Source organism: Microcaecilia unicolor, chromosome 1 (genome assembly GCF_901765095.1).
Source record: "Microcaecilia unicolor chromosome 1, aMicUni1.1, whole genome shotgun sequence".
NCBI lineage: Eukaryota > Metazoa > Chordata > Amphibia > Gymnophiona > Siphonopidae > Microcaecilia > Microcaecilia unicolor.
Window position 1 is genome coordinate 221,897,658 of NC_044031.1, and position 21,692 is coordinate 221,919,349.

At 43.2% G+C, this 21,692-nt stretch overlaps 1 protein-coding gene across 1 annotated transcript in view; it reads right to left on the minus strand.

Moving 5' to 3' along the window:
• Nucleotides 1-21,692, minus strand: part of DPY19L1 (dpy-19 like C-mannosyltransferase 1) — a 286,868-nt gene that overhangs the window by 191,181 nt on the left and 73,995 nt on the right. The window contains exon 8 of the mRNA XM_030204533.1: nt 13,292-13,383. Within this exon, the coding sequence (XP_030060393.1) occupies nt 13,292-13,383 (92 nt within the window). The remainder of the gene's footprint in view (nt 1-13,291; nt 13,384-21,692) is intronic.

The window sequence follows — 21,692 nt, forward strand, 5'->3', positions numbered from 1 at the left end:
CTCTTAAGGTCCTCTTGTAATTTTTCACAATCCTCCCGCGATTTAACGACTTTGAATAACTTTGTGTCATCAGCAAATTTATGGGGATGTATCAGAAAAGAACTCATGTGGTGTTCCTCTCTAAGCCAGGCAGGGATGAAAGATTTGGTGGGTTCCTACTGCCCCATTTCTTTGATTAATTTTTACCACAGTTCTGGTGTCCTGTCGGAACCTGGTCCTTCCTAGATTTGTGCATGAGGATAAGACCGGCTTTGTTCCGGGGCAGTACGCATCCACCAACATCAATCGGGATTTGCTGGCACTTTAGAATTGAATGGGTCTTTCTGTGGGGGGGGGGGGGGGGGGGGGGGCGGGTGGAGAAGAACACTTTGATTTGCCTTCTCTCCAGAACAGGAGAATGCCTCAAGAGCATAACACCACACCTCACTTTCTACTACATCTCAATATTACTACATCTCAAGATACTGTAGACATCATTTGATCTCTAGGTTTTGCTTCACTTCTTTGCAAGTCAATGATACTTCAAGGTTTCTTGAATTCTTGCCTCTACTCTTTCTGTGGATACATACAGTTGTGTGCAAAGGTATAGGTATTGCTGGTCATACTGTAAGTTTCAATGAACTTATAAATGAACAGAAGCTGACACACTCTCTACATGGTACAGAGGTTAACACTGCCATCTCTTCTGCAAATTTTAATACACAATTACTATTTTCTGATTTTAACAGATTGAAAATAATAAAAAAGTGAACAAAGAAGGTGCAAACTCTACTTTTTTTTAAAGTTCTTAATAAGGCTCAAAAACGTTGCCTATTTAGAATTTAATTTATAGAAGACACACAGGCGTCAATGCAGGTAAAATGATCTCATACATTTAAATTAGCTCTAAAGCTAGTGTAAATGAACATGTATATTTACTAAAGTGTACCAGTAAATTATGACTCTGCTCTGCCAAAAGTCAGCTCTACAACCCACCTACACAAAAGTCTTGTACAAGTACACATGGTTCTGTCATTGCATGTACTTGCATATGCAGGTTAATTTTTGAAAGAAGACTTTTATATGTGAATATTGGCATATACATGCAAAAAGCTGTTATATATAAAATTATCCTCTTAGTGAAGAATTAGGCCTTTAGTCAGTCAGGTGAAGGAAATTATGTCATGAGCAAATTCTCTGATCCTCCATCTACTTTCAAGAATACTGGACTCTTCTAAGTAGTGGTCTGAGCATTTGAAAATAAAGATAAGTCACTCTTACAAAGTATGGAAGGCTATAAATAAAAAGTCTCTTAGGGGATAATTCTATGAAGTAGCAGATAACTATGTGCCAATTATCCACAGAAATGATTAGCGTACTGACCCATACACACATAAATGCCAGATATGCACCTACATGCTGTTCTATAAATATACATATTGTCAATCGCATATAGTTTGCGGGGGGGGGGGGGGGGGGGGGGGCATTCACATTAGTGGAGTCTGTCCGGAATGCAGGCACAGTATATATGTGTAGCTTATAGAATACTATAAGTTATACGCATACCTCCATCAACTAGGCATGTGCACAGGCTCTATAGCTGGCCTAAGCGTTCGTGCATGCAGGCTTGTATACCCAGTTACATTAGCACTTTATAAAGGAAAGTATGTGTCTACTCTCCTTTATAGAATAAGCTTCTATCAGATACCTAATTATTAATTATAGGCACACAGTTATACAATTACTCCCTTAATACTAGCAATTTTAATATGTCCCTATCTTACTCTGTCCAGCATCTCCCACTATGTCCATATCCATTCTCGTGTCCAGCATTGCCCCCTGTGTCCCTATGCTCCCTTCATGCCCAGCATCTCTTCTCTGTGCCCCTGTCCCTCCCCATATCCATCTTCTCTCCTCTCTCTTCCCTTCCACCTGAACCCCCTAATTCTGCCACCCCCCATGGCCCAGCATCTCTGTTCCTCCCTCTGTTGATCCAATGTCTGTTCCCCTGGTCAGAGTCCCTACCTCTCTCGATTCTTTCCACTCCCCCGCCCCCCCCCCCCCCCCCAGATTCAACACATGTTCGTCTTTCTTCCAACTCACCTTTGCTCCAGGTCTCTCTCTCTCTCTGTTTCCTTCCACCCAGGGTCCAGTATCTCAAAATCCCCCTCCCCCCTTGCAGGTCTAGTAACTCTCTGTAGCTCCTCCCCCCCCCCCCCCCCCCCCCCCAGCTGGTCCTCAAAACTTACAGCGGGTCACCAGCAGAGGTAGCAATGATAACAGGATAAACCTCACCAGGACCTTTCCTCTGTGGCATCCTGTCTTCAGAAAGTTGCATCAGAGTGGTGGGACACAGCACAGGAAAGGACCTGTTTTCACTAATGCCTCTGCCAGTGACCCACTGCATGTTTGGAAACCATGGGAGGATGGGCTAGAGAGATGCTAGACCTGCGGGGTGGAGGGGGGGGGGGGGGCAGAGCAAAGGAGGAATGTCAGGCGTGTGTGGCAGTGGGGGTGGAGGGGGTTCAACTGCAGGTAGCTCCTACCACTGGATGGCCCTGGGCATAGGCTCACTCAGTGGTAGCTGTGCCTCTGTGTGAGAGACAGCAATGTGGCTTCTGTCTCCCAGTATATTTGCAAAACATAACTGTGTGGATCTCCTTGCCAAGCCAACAAAAGAAGTGAATCACAAGGACAGCACAGCCAGTATACTTAAAAGGTGCTTTTTAGATATCAGTGTACCCTCATATAGAATACTGGAGAGGTAGGAGGATGCGGAGAGAGGTCACCTTCCACACTCACAAACAAGTAATCAGAGAAATCCATTTGCATTACGTCAATTAGAAAGAGAATCTAATTTTATGTTCGGTCTTCTAATATTTGCAGCCGTTTACTGCAATAAAGTATTCTCCATCTATATCAGCACTATGAAATGGAAAGAAATCCTCTAACATCCTCAGCTGTGACAACAAATGGTTAAGTAAGAAGCTCCAAAACCACAAGAATCATATTTTTCAGCAATGTCTAAATGACTTGTGAAATGGAACTGCTAGACTAAAAGCAGAAACTCAGAGGGGTACAAGACTAGCCCCTTTTTGCAGAAGGTCTTTCTGAATCACTTTTGGGAATTAGTGTCCTGGAAGGTTCCATAAACTAGCCCAGTAAGCACAGATCTGTTTAAGATAGTCTTTTGCATTATGAGTTAATCACTGGAATGAGACAGTGTGTGTTCGGTGTACTTTATCTGTCTAAGATTGTATTTCTTGAGTAGAAATAGGCATGTGGGTGATTAATTTTTCCACTTATATTGAAAACAATTTTCAAAGGTCTTTCCAAAAGTACAAATACAAAACGTTCTTATATTCTGCAATGACCATTCAATTTCCATGCAGATTACAATATCATTAAAAAGTGTTTTACCTGAATAAATCACCTGTCTCAAAAATTGTCTGTCAAAATGCACATAGTTTTAAGATCATGGGGAGAAAGCTACAAATATGTAGCTCTGGATTTTCAAAACTATGCATTAGTTTTGTTCAGAAATTACAACAGGTATAAGTCACTGTGGATAGTGAGGTAAGAGAGGACCCATGGACTTTAGAACAATGCAGACCGTTTGAACTTTGCCCCCATCAGGAAAATTTATAAAGTGACTACAGAATGTAGAACAGTGGGATCTTATAAAATTGCTTGGCAGTATACAATCAAAGATGCTGACATACATAGCAGCTAGACATGACATGCATGTAGTTGTCCCAAAACGGAGAATAGATAGAGCACAGGCATGCACATAATTTATCAAATATGTGCATATGAAAAAAGAAATAACATTTGGGCCACCAGCTGATGCAAGCAAATCTGAGATTTACAAAGAAAGGTGTTATTTGGTCTTACCTGCTAATTTTGTTACCTTGAGTCCTGCTAGACCAGTGGGTTATGATGTCAAACAAGTAGATGGTGGCACGGAACACTAACTTTCAGTGACATCACAGTCACTATAAGGATTGGTGCAGATCTGAAAGCTCCAGTATGCTATTGCCAAATAAATCGATAAAATTCTTCCAATTAAACAAAAGGAAGAGAACAAAAATGTTATAGAACATATAGAATATCAATCTGTCAAGACATGAGAAGGATAAGCCCTTAGGCTGTGGCCGGATTGATGCTGGCTAGTCAACCTAAGGGTTAGCTAGGTTCTGGCCAATGGTAGGTGAGTCACTCTAGGCTGGAAACTATGCAGTCAGACTGAGGCAAAATCCAATAAGTACATAAGTATTGTCATACTGGGACAGACCAACAGGCTTATTTTCAAAAGAGAAGGACACCCATATTTCGACACAAATCGGAAGATGGGCGTCCTTCTCTCAGGGTCGCCCAAATCGGCATAATCGAAAGCCGATTTTGGGCGTCCCCAACTGCTTTCCATCGCGGGGATGACCTAAGTTCCCAGGGGCGTTTCGGAAGCATAGCGAAGGCGGGACTGGGGCGTGCTTAATACATGGGCGTCTTCGGTCAATAATAGAAAAAAGAAGGGCGTCCCTGACACACACTTGGTCGACTTTACTTGGCCCATTTTTTCTTGCCACCAAGCCTCAAAAAGGTGCCCGAACTGACCAGATGACCATCGAAGAGAAATCGGGGATGACCTCCCCTTACTCCCCCAGTGGTCACTAACCCCCTTCCACCCTAAAAAAAACTTTTTAAATATTTTTTTGCCAGCCTCAAATGTCATACCCAGCTCCATGACAGCAGTATGCAGGTCCCTGGAGCAGTTTTAGTGGGTGCAGTGCACTTCAGGCAGGCGGACCCAGGCCCATCCCCCCCCACCTGTTACACTTGTGGTGGTAAATGTGAGCCCTTCAGACCCACCAGAAACCCACTGTACCCACATCTAGGTGCCTCCCTTCACCCCTTAGGGCTATGGTAGTGGTGTACAGTTTTGAGGAGTTTTGGGGGGGGTTTGGGGGGGCTCAGCACACAAGGTAAGGGAGCTATGCACCTGGGAGCAATTTCTGAAGCCCACTGAAGTGCCCCCTAGGGTGCCTGGTTGGTGTCCTGGCATGTCAGGGGGACCAGTGCACTACAAATGCTAGCTCCTCCCACGACCAAATAGCTGGATTTGGTCGTTTCTGAGATGGGTGTCCTCGGTTTCCATTATCGTCGAAAACTGGGGACTACCATCTCTAAGGTCAACCTAAATGTTGAGATTTGGGCGTCCCCAACTGTATTATCGAAATGAAAAAGGATGCCCATCTTGTTTCAATAATATGGGTTTCCCAGCCCCTTCGCGGGAACGTCCTGGGAGGACGCCCTCAGGAAAACTTGGGCGCCCTGTTTGATTATGCCCCTCTAAAGGTCCATCGAGCCCAGCATTCTGTTTCCAACAGTGGCCAATCCAGGTCACAAAATACCTGGCAAGATCCCAAAAAAGTACAAAACATTTTATGCTGCTTATCCTAAAAATAAGCAGTGGATTTTCCACAAGTCCATTTAAGTTCTGGACAAGGCTGAACAGGCAACAAGCCAAAGACAGGGCTGGCCTGGAGACCAGCTGGAGACAAGGCTGGACTAAAGAAAAGCTTAGTACTTAAGTGTTGTCATACTAGGACAGACCAAAGGTCCATCTAGCCCAGTATCCTGTTTCCAACAAGGCCAATCCAGGTCACAAGTACCTGGCAAGATCCCAAAACAGTACAATACATTTTATGCTGCTTATCCTAGAAATAAGCAGCTGATCTTCCCAAGTCCATTTTAATAATGGCTTATGGACTTTTCTTTTAGGAAGCTATTCAAACCTTTTTCATATTCCGCTAAGCTAACTGCTTTTACTACATTCTCTGTCAACTAATTTGAGTTTAATTACACATTGAGTGAAAAAATATTTGTTTTAAACTTACTACTTTGTAGCTTCATTATGTGCCCCCTAGTCCTAGTATTTTTGGAAAAAGTAAACAAGCGATTCACGTCTACCCGTTCCACTCCACTCATTATTTTATATACCTCTATCATATCTCCCCTCAGTCGTCTTTTCTCCAAGCTGAAGAAACCTAGCCATTTTAGCCTTTCCTCATATTTCAGTTGTCATATCCCCTTTATCATTTCCGTCACCCTTCTCTGTACCTTTTCTAATTCCACTATATCTTTTTGAGATGGTCGACCAGAATTGCACACAGTGGCACCATGGCGCGATACAAAGGCATTATAACATCCTCGTTTCTATTTTCCATTCCTTTCCAAATAATACCTAACCTATTTGCTTTCTTTGCCGCTGCAGCACACTGAGCAGAGGATTTCAAAGTATTCTCAACGATGACACCTAGATCCTTTTCCTGGTTGTGGACTCCTAACACGGAACCTTGTATCACATAGCTATAGTTCAGGTTCCTCTTTCCACTTGCTCACATTAAACATCATCTGCCATTTGGATGCCCAGTCTCCCAGTCTACTAAGGTTGTCTTGCAATTTTTCACAATGCTCTTACGATTTAACAACTTTGAATAACTTTGTGACATCGGCAAATTTAATTACCTCACTAGTTTTTCCCATATCTAAATAATTTATAAATATATTAAAAAGCAGTGGTCCCAGCACAGACCCCTGCAGAACTCCACTTTCAACCCTTCTCCATTGAGAATGCTGACCATTTAACCCTGCTCTCTGTTTTCTATTCTTTAACCAGTTTTAAAACCATAATAGACCACTACCCGGAAATGCAGGAGCCACTACCAGGTCACACAGAAAGAGACCTGTTGCGAAGGCACTGGAGAGGGGCCAGAGCCCGCCTTAAATGTGGGAAAACCAGAAGTGGAATCCCTCTCTGGCTTCCTGGCCCAGTCGCCTGGGCCCTTAAGGAAAACTTCTGTGCATGCATGCGTGCCTAGAGAGGCCGGCCCTAGACAGTCGCAACAGATGTGATCTGCCTTCCTGACTGACTCAACATTGGAACCACAGCGGGAGTGTCCTGCTACCGCAGCACAGCAGCCTGGACCCTGGAGGGAGCCACAGAGACTGACCTCAATGCCCCTGTGAGACAGGAAGGTGAGTCAGGGAATGGGGAATGGCCCCGGCAGCTGTGACACCAACCCAACAGACATGACCATGAAAAGGTCACTCACGCTTTGTCCAATAGAAAAAGAGCAACCTGCACCCAACAGCCAGCTGAACCATTGCCCCTTGCACACCTATGCAATATAGCCAGTGGAGGGACCTGGACTATTCGTGCAGGATTCAAAGAAAGGAAATTAGGTGGTATGACCAAATTTCACCTTCTTTATCCTCCTGATAGACTAGTCCAGACCAGTGGGATGTACCAAAGCTTTAACATTCCAAGTGGGAAGATAACATCTCCCTCAAGACAACTCTGCAAAAGAGGTTCTCCTTACAAGGCTGGTTATCTAAGCAATAATGTCTCACGAAGGTATGCAGTGAAGACAACATCACTTCCTTACAAATGTCTTCTGGAGAGGTTGCTATTGTCTCAGCTCAGGAAGATATCTGGGTCCTTCTTGGAAAAAGCAGGCAAACACATGGAATGGGAAAACTACTTTTGTCAAAAAGTACAGGACTGCCCAAAGGTATACTTCATCCTCTGAAAAGGAGAGGAATGGATCCCTATAAGACAAAGCCTGCAATTCTGAAATGTGTCTGACCAAACAGATAGCCTTTAGGGAGAGATCCTTAAGTTTTGTGCAATGGCTCAAATGGAGGATCTGCCAAGGCATTGAGCACCAGGGCCAAATTCCACTGAGGGCCCACTGGACATACGCAAGGATGGAAATCCTTAACTCCCTTCAAAAATTTAGCCATGTAGGGTTGTGCCACCAGGAAGCCACCCTTCATATGGCCCCAACAGTATGCCAAGGTGGCTACCTACTTTCAAGGAATTGACCAACAAGCCCCAATCCCTCCTGCAAGTAGGCCAAAATGGAAGTTCTCTCAGCCTGGTGTGGTACGACCACCTGCAGAAGACACAAGGCATCAAATGCCTTCCAGACTCTCATATACAAAAGTGAGATGAAGAGCATGGAAACCACTGCGGGTCCAGTATCCTTTTATGGGTCAAAAGATTCTTCTAAGGGCCAAGCTAGGACTGAAGGCGCTGCTCCACGAGAAGGTTGTCTAGATATGCATTCCGAGGTTATTGCCAGTCCAGAGCCACTAAGATTACCAGAAACAGATGACTTGCTATCTTTTTAAAGGGCCTGACGTATCAGAGGCCACAATGGAAAGAGTGGATGAGCCGTGGGCCATCTTTGTACACAGCGATCCCTTGGGGTCCCCATTCTTTCCTTCAGCTAAAATACCTGGTGGCCTTAGTGTTGCAACTCAGTACCAATGAGATTGAACACTGGGGTGCCTCAGCATGCCACCACCTATTGAAATCTTTTATTCCCCCAGTCCCACTCTCCTGGATTCAGAGTGTTGTGACTGAGGAAATCCGCCTGGACATTTTGAGTCCTGACAATGTGTGCTGCCCAGATAACCAGTAAGTACAAGTCTGCCTGCTCAAACAGAAGAATAATTTCACTCACCACTAAAATGTGTCACGTTTTCCAAACTGCAGGAACTAGGATTGTGAGCCCTTGGGCCACTGCCGAGGAGCAGCAGCAGCAGGCAAAACCACCCCACACAGGGATAAGACAGAACTCTGACAGGCCAGCTAGACTTCACCTGCACTTGACCACCGTTCCTCAGGAGTTGAGCCCCTGAGTGCAGGTGGTCGGCAGGACTTACCGGACAGGGCCGGAACTGGATACCAGCAGGATACACACAGGAACTAGAACATACAGGGAGGCTAGGCAGAATACTAGACTAGGACTCTCAGACAGACAAGGGACAGAACTGAAAGCTGCAAGCAGCCACTGAAACAGGGAAAAACACTGATAGATAAGAGACAGAACTGAAAGCTGCCAGGCAGCCACTGAACAAGAAACACAGACAACCTAGAACTAGACATACAAACAAGAAACAAGACTGGGAAACAAGCAATACAGTACAAGAAGCTACACAAAGACTAAAGTAGAATCAGGCAAGAATACAGACTATAAACTGGACTAGGCAGAAGTGCAGCAAGCACCAACAAACCAGGGCCTTAGGCAATGCAAAGGCAAACACAGAAGTTTCTAGGTCATTAATAAAGCCCATCAGCACCTGAGGCTCAGCTGCAGCAATCTCAAGGCAACTACGGGTGCTGTTCAGGCACAAACAAGAAAGACAAGTCTGGCAGCCTGGAAGATCCGGACCGGACTCGGCTGAAGCCTGGAACGAGTAGGGACAGCAAGACAGTCTATGGCAGCCACCGGGTCTGGCCACCAGAGGGCGAAGGGAGCACAAACCAAGAAACAAGCAGAAAGCATACTGAAGCATAGAGAGGCTTAACATACACAGGTGCAGCACAGTGGAGCAATCAGAGCCATGCTGGAAGCAGCGAGCACCCAGAGACAGAACTAACTCAGAAAGACCAGACAGAAGCCAGCTTAGAAGCTGACCGCCAGAAATAAGGTAAGCCTGAGAGGGGTCACGACCACAGACATGACAACATGCTTCTGGTTCCATCCTTGTACTTCATATAGGCCACTATGGTTGACTGTCTGACAACACTGCTAATCCCTCAGGTAAGTTCTAAAACACTAGCAAGGCCAGATGGATTACTCTAGCCTCCAAAAAGTTAACGGACCAGGAAATTTCCAGAAAAGACCTCCGACCCTATGGCACTTGCTCCAGAAAGAGCCCCCCACCAACAGCCATCATCACTGTCACCCATGCTGGGGGCTCTAAAAAAACTGCCTAGAGATTTTCCCAGTGACACTATCATTGGAAAGGAATTCACGCTTCTCCCAGTAGTGGTAACCAGACTACAGAGTCCAGGGACTGAAACCATCTGAACAGGAGAGGTTGTTGAAGTGGTTTCTTTACCACTGAAACTCTGTAAAATAGATTCACTTACGTCATTTAGAATAAAAGACATATCTGTTTCAGAAAGCTTTTTCTTGATTTTGCATAGTTTTTGTATATGTAATAGTTCCTAATATAATCATCAGAGCTGACTCATTTTATTGTTTTATATTGTGGTTTTTATTTGTTGACATTATGTGAATTTTGATTATGTATGTTTACAACTGTGATCCACCATGAATTGTGGAGTGAGCAGAATGTAAATATTTTAAATAAATTAATTAAATATGGGCTCTCACCCATAGAATCAGTTCCAGCATTGCTGCCATGGATTCCAGAACCTGAACATAATCCAAGGCTCTCTTGGTTTCATGGTCTAAAAAGCTTTCCAACTAGGTTTCCAGTCTGCAAAAGCTCTCTTTATTTAGCATAACCTTGCCCTCCTCAGTCTTGAATTGTTCCAAGACTTGGATCACCCAAAGAGTGGCCTGCAGGGCCACTTCCTTCCAATCTGGCCAGATCAACAAAATTGTCCAGATAGGGGTGAACTCAAACCCTCCTTCTGAAGGGAAGCCATAACTATGATCCTGGAGAAGATCTGGGCAGCACTGGCCAAGCCGAAGAGAAAGCACTCTGAACTAAAAATGCTGCCTCAACATGCAAAAATACAGATACTTTTGATGGTCCTAGTGAATCTGGATATGCCAGCATGCTTCTGTCAAGTCCAGCGACATGAGAAATTCACCCTGTTGGACTGACACTATCAAGGACCTCCAGGTCTCCATGCGAAAACTCAGCACTCAAAGAGCAGAGTTAACCCCCTTGAGATCTAGGACAGGATTTAAAATGAAACCATGCATCAGGTTAGGGTGAGCAAAATTAACTTTTGTTAAAGGTGTTGGGAAAGGGGGTCCTGCTCAGTTCATAGGGGGAAGGAGAAATCAAATGCAAAACCAGTCTGTGAACATAAGAAATGCCCTCTGTGGCCTGCTCCTGCAGGACCACTGCATGTACTACAGTTATCTTGGTAAGGCAATACTTTCTCTTGACTCTGGCCTGATTCTCAGATCAGTACAGTTCTTACTTCACCAGCCAGCCTGCCTCAGGCCAGATCCAACATGCAAAGCTACAAGGTCCAAGTTTAACTTGGCCTACCCTTACTGCTCCACAGGTATCCAATGGGTCATGTGCAATAGGTTGTATGCTTCTTCCCTCTTAACCTCACTCTGGCCCTGCCTTTTATAGTCCTGGTTTCAGCTCCACCCCTCTCATCTCACTTCCTCCTTGGGTGGGGCTAAGGGTTTTAAGGTGGCTCACAGTACCTAAGGGATCCTTCTTAAGGGTGAGTGTATACCCCCTCACACAGTCAGAGGAAAATCCAGAGTATTAAAAGCTCTGCTTTCCCACATGGAAGTGCCACCAATCCTTAGCGCTGGATCTGTACACTGTTGCGAACAGATGTGATCCTCCAGCAACCTCTGAAGGTGTGGCCCACCCAAGTCTTTCATCAACTTCTGCAAGTCCTCCCCAAAGAGAAGATGACCCCTGAAAGGAAGCTTGTAGAGCCTCATCTTGGAGACTGCATCTGTTGACCAGTTATGGAGACAAAGGACCCATTATGCATGTACATTTTAATATGCTTAGAATTTTTGAAGTATCGTGAAATATAAATTTTTTTAAACAAACAATCAATTACATCACAACTGCAGAGACCACTGAATGGGACCCAACACACACCAAGCCATAGAAAGGATAAACTAGATTCGAACCCAGTTGACTCTGATGATCACAGCCACTGCTTAATTCAGCGTAGAAGTGTCCTGGTGACATAGCCTCCACAAACTGCCACCTGTGTCCCCGTGTTTGCCACAGCAAACACTGCTTGAAGAAACCTTCTAGTCTCCTTTCCTGGACATACTTAAGGGTGACTACTTCTTCAACTGGAATCATGGTCCTTTTTGTGACTTCAGCCATTAGTGCAACTACCTTGGATGGTCCAAACCATCCTAAAGCAAATGGCAGAGTCTACTCAACAGCCTCCAAAATCCTTAAGGATGATGTGACTTGGATAATTTGTGGAGTCAATTCCTCTTGTCCAAAGAGCCATAACACTAGCAACTTGTTCTCCTCCAAAGGAGAGAGACCTCCTCTTCCTCTGGGGTATCTTCTTCTTGAGGGATCAAGAGTGCCATCTTCATTATGCAATCCCCCCTCCCACCAGTCTTCTTCACGACAGGCTGGCAGGAGCATCCTCTGACCTGCTCCAGGGGTCATTTTTAGCCCATTGGGCCCAACTATAGATCCCTTGTCCCTCCCCCAAGCTCTTGTGCCTTCAGAGAAGTTAAGGCCTTGGCAAGCAGCTGGTCAGCAGTTGTTCCTGCTTTAGCTGTCTGTGGATCTGTGGTCTCATATCCAGGACCATTGAAGCCTCTTCACCACAGGACCTGGGCTGTCTCTAGTGGTTTCACTCCCCCAGGTCAAGCTGCTCAATGATTCTCGGCATGGACACACATGGCTGGGTAACAAAATAGCCACCATTCTCACTGGCGGGACTCTGGCACCATCTACAGTACACTGCTCTACCATGGCTGCACATCTGAAGAGGCCTGCAATTGCAGGTAGGGCAAAGGCCAGCTGATGAAGTATGCCATCACTTTCTCCAAGCTCAGCAGTGCTAGCTGTGATCAAGCAATACCTACCTCCTGTCTCTATAGTCGTGAGCCCCTGTCTCAGAAGATCACAGTCATTCTGGGCACAAAGAAAAACAGCATATCTTTTTTTTAGTTTTATTTTCTTTTTCTTAATTAAAGGGCTGGCACCCTAACAATTTCTCAAGGCATGGGGAAGGGATTGCCGGGGGGGGGGGGGGGGGGGGGGGGGGAATGACACACACAAAGCAAAAGGATAATAGGGATGGAGACTCTGAAAGGGAGCCCCTCAACTTACCACCCCAGCCCCAGCTGATCCAAAGGTTCTACAGAAATCTTAACTAGATGCAACAGTTACCAGGGGTCCGCAGACCCTTGACGCTTCTGGGAGCTCATGATCCCCACCCCACCCCCAGGCTCAACCAGTAGAAGGCTCACAGTCTTTCTCTGGGAGCAGAACCAACCTGATCACTTCACCTGAGTCTTCCAAGATCCTTCTGCTGCAACAATCCCTATCCTGCACCATCTACTGGAGGCAGAGAAGGACTGGAACTTTCAGATCTACACCAGTTCTTATAGTGGCTGTGATGTCACTGAAAGTGGGTGTTGTCTGCCTTCATTTACTGGTTGGGGAGAAGAACCCACTGGTCTGGACTGGACTAGAAGGATAAGGAATGTTGCCTTCTAGTATGTATATTTGAAGTACTTTATACAATATATATTTGATCTGATTTACAAATATAATGGAATATCTATGGAAACTAAAATACCTGAGAATGTGGGTTACAAGTAACATTTGCAGTACGAGGAATGGATAAGAAAAACTTTCACGGAGCGGTGGAGTCCACATCACACGAGTGCACTGAAAACAAACACTTGGTTAGCACTCAAGAAAATAATTCTGTGTTGGTTCACAAAATATTTACAAGGTCATATCAATACACGTTATGGAACTTTGGAAGGCTAAGTGCTTTGAAAATATGCCTCTAAGGTGCTCACTTTCAAAGCACTTAGACTTATAATGCTCCATAGATTACTATGGAACTTTGTAAGTCTAAGTACTTTGACAATATGCCTCCAAGTGTAGGTCTAGACCTCAACCTTTAATTTGCAGAGAGAAATAAATAAACGGACCAAAGTAAGAACAAAAACCTTAAAAGTGTCTTCAATTATGTACATAATTTGCAATTTAAGCATGAGCAGTAGTTTTAGGGGGTCTTTTACTAAAGATTAGATCGAGTTATCTGCAGCAGGGCCCATTTTATTTCTATGGGCTCTGCTGCAGATAACTCGAGCTAACCTTTAGGAAAAGACCCCCTTAGTGTGTTCAAGAAATTTTCAATTGCCTTTAATACTGAATTACTTTCCTCATAGATCAAGAGCAAACAACTTACCACCCAGTCACATATACAGCAAATAGTAAAATTTGTGGCTCTAGTTCTAGAAAATTTTGTGTTATTTAGAAACTTCTACAGTAAAAGCATGATAGTGGTGCACTAGAAAGTCAAATGCGGCTTTGTTGTGAGTAAAATGGGAAAAATCTTTTTGTTTGGCAATGCAACTAAGAAATGAGAAGAAAAATGCTTGATGAAACAAGTAGCTTATCTTTTGATAATCACTTTCTGAAGCTGCTTCATATTGGGTCTTGCTTGATAAAGAGTGTTAAGCTCTCTACATACCTTAAGCTGCCATTAATATGGGTTTTTTTTTTGTTACATTTGTACCCCACGCTTTCCCACTCATGGCAGGCTCAATGCGGCTTACATGGGGCAATGGAGGGTTAAGTGACTTGCCCAGAGTCACAGCTGCCTGTGCCTGAAGTGAGAATCGAAGTCAGTTCCTCAGTTCCCCAGGACCAAAGTCCACCACCCTAACCACTAGGCCACTCCTCCATTTCTTGGGCTACTGTGAGGAATATTTAAAGGAATTAACACATGCAAAGCAGCTAATTAATATGGCTATTTATTACCACAAAATGCCTCATGTCAAGCAATTTGAATTAACTCATGGGCTAATGCATTAAGATAACTACACCTTATAAGAGCAACACAGCCTTTGTAGGTAACACAAGGTCCACCTCTGGTCCCTTACCCCAGTAAGAAGTTCATGAATATGTCAAACTACACACTCCACACTCCCCCCTCCACCCTGAGTCATGAAATAGCACCTTCCATTACCCTAATTCAAAGTTAAAATCTAATTTTAACAATGAATGCCCAAACACTGAGGCTTTTTAAACAGGCCCCTCCCTTATTTGGGGACTGGACTTGAACAGAAGAAAGTAATCTGAGGACAGGAAATGAAAACTGCATTGCCTTGTAGAAGTTTTCCCATACATGTATTTTCCTATTCTGCTCTTTGAAAAAAATACAATTTACAAAGCATTAAAACAGAATTTTGTAGAGTACATTGTATAGATCATCAGAGAAACACTTTCAGAATAAAAGCATTACAGAAATCTCCAAAGAGTGAATTAAAAAATAAACCAAAATATTTGTTGTTATTAGACACATTCCATGAAGCACAGCAATCAGTCAACTTTCCATACTACACAAGGGAGGCAAACCCAAATGTTCGATTCAGCAGGTCAGGATCATCCAACAAAAGGCTACAGTTGTTTAGCAACTATAGCTTCTAACAAGTTAAGGGTCCAGCTGCTGGTGGTCAGCATTTTTCTGGCCGCCACTGGCAGCCAGTGGTTTTCTGGCCGGCGCAACATTATCCCCTGTTATTCAATGCCGAGCCATATCTGAGCACTGGCATTAAATATCCGGGAATACATGGCAGATTAAAACTTATGCAGTTAAGTGCAACATTTGGCACTTAACTGCCTAAGGTAAACCACATAAAGATAGGACAGTTCACTTTTATGTGACTAAGTGCTGAATATAGGCACTTAACTGCATAAGTACCGACTCTGCTCCTGGACCGCCCACAAAATAGCTGGTTTTAGCTTAGACGCTAACTGAGCATAATCAGGGTACACTATCCAAATAAGTGCCACTGAATATGCACAGATAGTACCAAACAAGTGATTTAAACTACCAGGAGCTTCTCATGGCCATTTAAATCATTTTACACATCGACCCCTTAGTCAATACTGGAATATGGGCTATATGCCTGAAGTTAGCACAAGCTTTAAGATCTGTACTATTTGGTTTTAATGTAGGAATTAAAATCACCTGCCCACGCTGTTCAGGACACTTACAAGAGAGTCCTCCAAAATCACTTCAGCCAGCCATAGCAAGAGCTCGTTCAGCAATACTTTTAGTAGAGCCCCTGGTCAAGTATTTGCTAATCATGAATCTTTTGTAAACTTATTGAACAGGTGTCGGTTGTACTTACTGGAGGTGGAATATTCTGGCTTAAATGGTTAACTATTTTAAATAAGTCCTAGAATTATTATTCCCTTTCTCAATGTAGAGAGTTAGATGACATTCTGATTTCATTTTGAATAGTATACCAAGGAGAAATTGGATTTTTTTTTTTTTTTTGGGGGGGGGGGGTATTTGTTTAGTCTTAATGGTAATTAATATGTGTGGTGTAAAATACACCCAGCACATCACCCTGATAAAACAATCTACAGTAAAGCAAGGTGGTGGCAGTATTATGTTGTGAGGATGTTTTCAGCAGTGGAGATGAATGAAGATTGAGGGAAAAACGAACACTGTAAAGTACAAAGAGAACCTGGAAGAAACCTGGTTCCAGTCTGTCATACACAAGAGACTAAGGAGAAGATTCACTTTCCAGGAGGACAGTGATCCTAGGTTCAAAGCAAAAGAAGCAATAAAAGTGGCTCAGCAAAAAGAAAACGTTCAAGTAACCCAGTCAAAGCCCAGACTTGAATCCAATAGAAAATCTGTGCCAAGACTTGAAGACTGCAGTCTACAGATCTTCTCTAACCAACTTGAAAGAACTTGAGCTATTGTACCATGAAAAATGGTCACAACATGCACCATCCTTTAGTGACATGTAGCTATTTGTGCTTCTAAAGACGCTTTCACCAAGTACTAAGGGGTGTGAAGATTTATGCAATCAATATTTTTTGGTTTCTTACTCAATTAATTTCCAAATATTTCTATAATTGTTCTTTCACATAGAAAAGCATCGAGTATGTTGTGTAAATCAGTGAAACAAACTCTAACTTTAATGTAGTTTGAATTGTATTTTTTTATTTTAGACAGCAGACCGTGATAAAGGCCCTCTAAGAGTAAGAAAAACAGTCTGAGTTAAGTTATGGTTCAAATGTGTCTCAATGGTTAACTATTGTGTAAGCTTCAGATAAAGTAGGGTTCATAGATTAATTTCCAAGGTTTTTGACTTTGGCGTCAAGTGTCTTTGTAGAGATAGTTTAATCTACATTTATGTGCTGAAAGGCCGCCTCTGACTATGAGGCCAAACCACTGACGAACAGTAAAACAATGCACCCTGTTCTGTTTTACCATGAGAATATTTTTATAGGATTTACTAAACTGACTACCTGAATAATGCATTTTAGTAAAAAAAAAAAAAACCCACATGAATTTTATTAGCATTGCTACAGCCAGGAAAGCTGTGTATTTGCAGCTGTGGCAAATAAATGGGGTACCCTCTTTCTTTGGTCACCATCTACCATATAAAAGTGGCCTCAAGTACCTACAAACTTTGCCTACATCACCATATTTGGGTGTTCTCAGAATTGTATTAGAATCATTAGCATTATGCCCCACAAGTTTTACATTTTAGTATACTATAATATACAGCAATAACTGTAAATTTCCAAAACAATTACAGAAAACTGAAAACTCGTATGAAATTAAGAACTACTGAAGAAGAAAACAGAAGAAAACCTCAAAAATGTGCCCTAAATGACCAGATGACCACCGGAGGGAATTGGGGATGACCTCCCCCTATTCCTCCAGTGATCACTAACCCCCTCCCACCCTCAAAATTTTTTTTAAAATATTTTTTCCAGCCTCAAATATCATACCCAGCTCCATGACAGCAGTATGCAGGTCCCTGGAGCAGTTTTAGTGGGTACTGCTGTGCACTTCAGGCAGGCAGACCCAGACCCATCTGTTGCACTTGTGGTGGTAAATGCGAGCCCTCCAAAACCCACCACAAACCCACTGTACCCACATCTAGGTGCCCCCCTTCATCCCTAAGGGCTATGGTAGTGGTGTACAGTTGTGGGGAGTGGGTTTTGGGGGGCTCAGTACACAAGGTAAGAGAGCTATGCACCAGTCAATTTTTGCGTGTAAGACCCATCTGTTCATCTTTGTCAGAGTTTCAACATCAAGCTGGTCTTTTATATCATTTCCAATATCGTCGATATCCTAAATCTATAATAAAGAAAGTTTATCTGAGGGTTCTCTTTGCCCATCGAGAGTTACTATACCAATACAAGACGTCTTCAGAAGAAGAATGTATAACAGCAGTTCTTCCATATAAATCTCATAGTAAGGAAGTGGTATCATTGATTTTTAAATACTAGTAGATTCTCACTACCCATGCATGTTTTACACACCCTCCTTTGATAGCTTTTCCCAGGGGACGCGCCATTGTGGAGATTTTGCGTTATAAGCATTTGGACTACAATCAAGAAATGAATGTGACTTTTAGCCATAGGAGATGGGAGAGATGTCAATAGTATGATAAAACAATTGAAGTACCCTCAATAACAGTTTCAGACAGTAAGATTTACTCTAGAAGTTCTAACTGTGAATCTGCCAATGTGACTTAGTTAATATTATGTCCCTGCAATCTTTCTTATTGTAGGTTGGACATCGAGACCAGTCAAATTAAGATTGTCAGAACATAAATCTCGCATATTGGGAGATGTTCGCTCTGCACCCTTGGTTGCACATTGGTGGGATAAGGACTGTTCTGTCAATGACATCAAATGGTGGATCACTGGTAAGTTGTAACTGGGCTGTGAGGGAGACGAACTGAAGAAATTATTGAATTGCAAGGAGCAACGTTGGATCTTTACTCTGAATACAGTAGCTCCAGCTGGTCTCAATCTTTGTCACATTCCCAGGCTTTAAACAACCAGGCGTGCACTCTGGAACAACGTGAGCCCTTGGCTTCCTGTCGTAGAGCGGCAGCAGGAGGCAAACCCCCCCAAGCAAGACTGGGCAGGATTAAGGATGCATTTGGCTTGGCTAGAGTCAGATACTGGAACAAGCTTGGCTTAACTGGACTGGAACCAAATGCTGGAAAGGACTTGGCTTGGCTGGACTGGAACTGGATACTGGAACAAGCTTGGCTTGACTGGAACAGGACTCAGGATACTCAGGCAGGATTCAGGATTTCCAAACAAGCTTGGCAGAAACAGGATTCAGGATACTCAGGCAGGATTCAGGATTTCCAAACAAGCTTGGCAGAAACAGGACTTGGGATACTCAGGCAGGATTCAGGATTTACTAACAAGCTTGGCAGAAACAGGATTCAGGATACTCAGGCAGGATTCAGGATTTCCAAACAAGCTTGGCAGAAACAGGATTTGGGATACTCAGGCAGGATTCAGGATTTACTAACAAGCTTGGCAGAAACAGGATTCAGGATACTCAGACAAGGCAGACACAAGCAGGATAGGGCTGAAGCTAAGGACAAACAGGGTAAAGACAGACAAGCAGGGACAGAACCAAAGTTAAAGGCTTGCAAGGCAGAGGCAAGCAGGAAGAGGACTGGAGCTAAAGACTACCAGGGTAAAGACAGACAAGCAGGGACAGAACCAAAGCTGAAGGCTTGCAAGGCAGAGACAAGCAGGATACAAGGCTGAGCCACACAGACAAGCAACAGGACTATGGCAGAAGCTAAAGTAGAGGGGATTAGAACAAGTAAGACAAACTAGGCAGGATACAAAGCTGACAAACACAGACAAACATCAGAACAAAGGCTAAAGGCAGAAGTGCACACAGGCACCACAATAAAGAAGACAAGACACAGAAGTGCCCACGGGCACACAGGCTAAGAACAAAGCAACAAGGATCTAGGCAGAAGTGCTCACAAGCTCACAGACTAACCTGGGGACCTTTGGCGTTGCAAAGGCCCTGAATGAAAGTGAACCACTTCCTTATAACAGGACAGAAACAGGAAATACACAGAACCCATAGTGAGGCTTGAAACACGGAGGAAGTGGAAACCCTACAGGACAGAGACAGGAAATACACACTGAACACCGAAGTGAGGCTTGGAACACACAGGAAATAGAAACCCTACACTCAATACCAAAGTGAGGCTAGGCACACAAAGGACAAACACAACCATGCAGAAAAGAAGCCAGCTCATGAGCTGACCGGCAGAAAAGGTGAGTCAAAAGAGGGGTCACGGCCACAACCGTGACAATCTTGAGATTGATTGGAATTCATTGACTTGAACCGCAGCCTCTATTGGCTCATTCTTTGGTGGAACTGAAACATATGACTTTAAATCTGGCGTCTGAAGTTGGTGGGTGCCATTTTGAAGTAGTTATGTTGGAAGAAGTGACAGTATTTGCATTAGCATGTAAGAATAAGTGTTTGATAAGGCGTGATATAATGTTTGGATTTTGTATCCTGACATTTTTTTTTTAATTTCCAGGACCTTGCCCTGACAATGCGCAATTGGTCACGAAACATGGCCTAAGTTGGCATATTGGTCCTGCTTTGAAAGCTAAGTAACAGTTCATTACTTTTTATAAAGTTGGATATTAAATTCTAATTCATGAAGGACATTGTTTATGTTGAAAGAAAGCCTTACTGACCAATGAAGAGTTGAGTAAATCATGAGATGAATTCTCATGTGAAACGAGTCGAGAGGTTAAAAAAAATGTATTGTTAGTTTTTAAGCGCCTTTTGAATTCTGGTATGTATTTCCATGCTGGGATTTAAATTTATACATTTTAGGTTTGTAAGACAAATGCAAATAGAAGCAAGAGTAAGACAAAGGCAAAAGCAAAGAAAAAAATAGAAATATCATCAAAAAAGGACAATGGTGGTAAAAGAAGATATTGTGCACAGGAAAAGAGGTGACTGTAAAGCAAGTTGCTTACTTTTTAACAGCAGTTCATCAATTACACAAGGGTTTTATTTATTATTTGTCCATGTGTAATGCAAATCAGAATCAAATTCCAGAGTTTTCTGCAAAGGACCAGAAATCTTTTCTATACATGTGTGGGACTCACGAGCTTGTAGCAGCTCAAATACTATTCTCAGTTTTCATTTAGAGAATGTACATAAGAGAAAACAACAACTCGGGGAGGCAGAAAGATTTATATAGACAGCAGCTGTCTTCAAAGAATACTTATTAAAGAAAAGTAATACTTCTTACTCTGAGGAGAAGCAGGTTCACCATTTTCACACAAACGAGATTCTCTAGGTAAGTGCTGATTTCAAAAGCAAAAAAGGCAAGGTTGTCAACAGGCGAGAATATTTTTGTATTTAAAAACTCAGTTTATATTTTGTAATAATTACTTTCTTCAAACAAAAAAGACAGTCTGTTCTTTCAGCTATTAAAGCCTTAACCCTGCATTGCCAACTAGGAAGACTGCTGATCTACAGGGTGTACTCCAAAGAGTGGATTGCAGCACCACCCAGTGAAATTTTGCCTAACTAGCTTCTGACACAAAAATGTGTCATGAAAGCATCCCAGTGGTGTGTGGAAGAAGGCAAAAGTGCAAGAGGTCAAACACCTACACAACAGTACTTAAAAGATCACCTCATTGTCACACCAAAGCTACCCACAGCACACCCGGACCACCCTTGGGAACTATAGGATTGGTGAATGCCAGATTAGCTGCAAAGAAATCCTCGGTGATCCATGATGCCATAAATGAATAGCCTCTTGACATCCTAGGAATAAGTGAAACCTGGCTAGATGAAACTGGTGGTTTACCACTGGCTGAACTATGCCCAACAGGTTTCAATATCCAACATCTGCTTATCCCAGAAAATCCACTATTTCTGGGATAAGCAGTATAAAATGTTTTGTACATTTTGGGGATCTTGCCGGGTATTAGATTGTAAGCTCTTTGAGCAGGGACTGTCTTTCTTCTATGTTTGTGCAGCGCTGCGTATGCCTTGTAGCGCTATAGAAATGCTAAATAGTAGTAGTAGTAGTAATTTGTGACCTGGACTGGCCACTGTTGGAAACAGGATGCTGGGCTCGATGGACCTTTGGTCTTTTCCAGTATGGCAATACTTATGTATC